The sequence below is a fragment of the Phragmites australis genome, chromosome 9 (assembly GCF_958298935.1).
Source record: "Phragmites australis chromosome 9, lpPhrAust1.1, whole genome shotgun sequence".
Lineage (NCBI taxonomy): Eukaryota > Viridiplantae > Streptophyta > Magnoliopsida > Poales > Poaceae > Phragmites > Phragmites australis.
In genome coordinates, this window is record NC_084929.1 from 18,127,755 (window position 1) to 18,130,902 (window position 3,148).

Here is a 3,148-nt window from a genome sequence, read left to right on the forward strand (position 1 = left end):
TTAATGACCTCACGGAAGCAGCAGTATCATTGTACATATGATTTCATAATATCAAACTTGCTTGAACGCCAGTTCTCCCAATGGTGTTTGCTGTGCTTTTTCATTTCTACACATAATTTCTTCTTGAGAGGAATATGTATGTCGTCACTGTAATGTGAACTTCCCTTCTCATCTGTAGTGAGTATCATAATTTTTTAAACAAATCCAAATAAACACAATGAAACAAACATATTTTTGGTATATTTGAAACTGCAAAATACTCATATTATATAGTGCCACTAATAACTTTTTGCCAAGGCGGACTAGGCGTACTCTCTGGATCTGCAAAGGAATAATATAAACGATCTATCTTTCTTAGAAACATGTCTATGCTTCAGTCCAGTTACCTCTGTTACGCCAACCAGCCACAGAGAGGCGCTCCATTTTTCGTTCTAATGAAAGGCACAGCACAACCAATCCAAAAGATCGAATGTAAATCAGCGCAACTTTACAAGTAGAAGTCACAACAGAAATGTACATTTATCAACAATCTTTTCCATCTTGCAGATCTCCTGCAGTAGCTATAGGTGCTACGTGCTAGCGGCTTTCAACACCAACTGCATTTGGTAACAGGAACACTGAAAATTCACATGTACCATATGTACTCTGTTCAGAAGTACGACAATACCCCTGCTTAGGATGAGCGGCTCGTTTCTTGGTCAAAAATATACAAGAACCGTAATTATGTACCAACGTTCACCGTAGTCGGAGCTTCTATGTCTTGTTCGTCAGAGCCCTGAAAGCATTTGGACCACCCATGCTACGAACAGGTATATGATGCAAGGTTTCGTTGGAGCCTTCAAAGCATGTGCATCATCCACAATTTGAATTTGTGTACGTATATATACACGATACAAGGTCCAATCAGATCTGTCTTGGACAGCCGCTTGCAGAGTTTCATGTATGATTCTAGGCTGCCGGATTCCTGTATGTTTCTCCGCAGTGCGGTCAGTACAGCAGCTCTATCCAGGTAATCAGGAAATAAGCCCATATCGAGCATCTGCATGAGTGTTTCCGAGGCATCTAGATAAAAGCCGCCTTTCACATAGCCTCGCAGGAGCCATGACATGGACTTCTTCCTTCTTCCAGCACTGGTTGACTCGACTCCTGCAAGCAATCTGCGTACAGCAGCAGCTTCCCCTTGAGATGCACAAATGGCCAATACAACATCATAGAGCTGTGTATCAGGTTCTCTACCAAGAATTTTCATTTCCCAAAGTTGGTGCTCAGCTTCCAAGCCACGACCAGCGCAAGTATACAACGAGAGGAGCCTCTCGTGCACAAGTCCTAGAACTTCACTGCTGCCTTCCTGTACTGCCCAGTTTGATAAAAGAACACCATCACTTAACAATTCTGATTGATACTTTTCAATACTGTGCATGCGCTCAGCATCCAGTTCAGAAATTGAGCCATCCTTCACAGATGAATTCAATCTACGCAGAGCCTTTGAGAATTCCTTTTGCTCTTTAACCAAGGCAGTCAACCCAATGAGATAACTATACACCTCGGGTTTCAACCCACTCTCCTTAAATTCAATGACCAATTTGACAGCATCCCGATAGTCCCCATCCATCTGTCAGAAGAAAAGTAACACCAAAAATCAAAACTAAAGGATGCAAGAAGCACAGATCAAGTTAAACTTCAGAACATCAGACATCTATGCTGCTTTCAGCACATGATTAGAAGAAAATGATGTACTAGTAAGCAGTAACCCAGGACCAACAATTGCACAAAAGCTGAATGTTCGGGACAAAACAAGCGCAAATTAAAACGGGTAAAACCGCAAGGAAGGGAAGACAGGGCCGATTACCATCATCTTCCAGGCGAGGTAGCCGACAGGCCCTCCCCGCTCGCCGTCGCCGGAGCCACTGTACTCCCCTCCTGCGCCGGCGCCGAGCCCCCCTCTCCTGAGCACGTCCCTGACGAACTCGATAGCTTGCTCCCTCTCCCCGCGGTCCCAGTAGAGCGCGACGGCCTTCTCGACGAGGCTGAACCCCGGTCGCAGCCCGACGCAGTCCATCTCCCCTAGCAGCGCGGCGACGTCGGCCACGTCCCCGCCGGACCCGACGAGGCGCTCGATCCAGCCGCAGGCGATGGCGGCCATGAGCTCCATGGTCTCGCCGTCGACGCGGTTGGCGCGGCGTAGCCAGTCGAAGACCTCGAGCGCGCAGTAGGCGTCACGCCCCTCCTGCGCGAAGTAGACCAGCACGAGCTGCAGCTCCCGCGGGGACAGCGCCGCGAGTGGCGCCTCGGCGGATGCCGGCTCGCGCTCGATGTGCTCGATGGCGGCAGCGAGGAGCCCGTCGGGCGCCGCGGCGCTGGCGGGGGAGAGGGGCGCCAGCGGCGCCGAAGCGCGGTCGAGGCGCACTGAACGCGAGGGCGGCGGGGGGCGGGGGGAGACGGAGGACGCGGGGAGGCGGCGGGTGGCCTGAGGGAAGGCGACCGCCGCGGCGGCGTGGGAGGAGAGCGCCATGGAATGGGGGTGGGGGTGGGCGGAGGGCATGGGAGTGAGGCGGAGGATTTGGAGGCTTGGTTGTTGATGTGTGTGTGTTGGGGCGCGGGGGGGAGGACGGAGGAGACGTGGCCGAAGCGAAGGAAGGAATGGTGATGGCGATGGCGACCGGGACAGGGGATACAGCGCCAGCGACGGACCGCCGAACGGTTCACTGGCCGAGCGTGCGTGCGTGACTTGCTGTGTACACAGGGCTTGTTTGGTTTCACTAAGTTTTTTTAGTTCTGCTCTAAAAATTCGGTGTATCTGTGGTGGAGTTGAAGCTGATAGAAAAGTTATTTAGTTAGCAGAATGACTACAGATTTAGTAACGAGAGATTTTTGAGAGAATTATCAACGATACTTTTATAGTGTTAAATGTATACTATTTTTTACATATAAATATTAATGATTGTTTTGTTGTACTAAATACGATACATAAAATTTTTATAAGAATTTTTAACGTATGAAAGTATTGTTTTTTCTAGAGATTATAATAATAAAATATAAATGATCCTGAAACAAGTCAATTACAAATATTACATGTTCATACAGAATTACCATAAGCAACACCAAACATCGATAAGCGATTTTGGTTACAAATATTACGTGTTCACCA

At 48.6% G+C, this 3,148-nt stretch overlaps 1 protein-coding gene across 1 annotated transcript; it reads right to left on the reverse strand.

Annotated features, from left to right (window-relative positions):
• Positions 1 to 460: 460 nt before the first annotated feature.
• On the reverse strand, positions 461 to 2,611 carry LOC133928709 (pentatricopeptide repeat-containing protein At2g30100, chloroplastic-like). The gene is made up of 2 exons (XM_062375166.1): positions 1,850 to 2,611; positions 461 to 1,612 (listed from the first exon to the last, which is right to left on the reverse strand). The coding sequence occupies exons 1-2, from the start codon at positions 2,540 to 2,542 to the stop codon at positions 839 to 841; spliced, it is 1,467 nt and encodes a 488-aa protein (XP_062231150.1). The 5' UTR covers positions 2,543 to 2,611; the 3' UTR covers positions 461 to 838.
• Between the last annotated feature and the right edge of the window lie 537 nt (positions 2,612 to 3,148).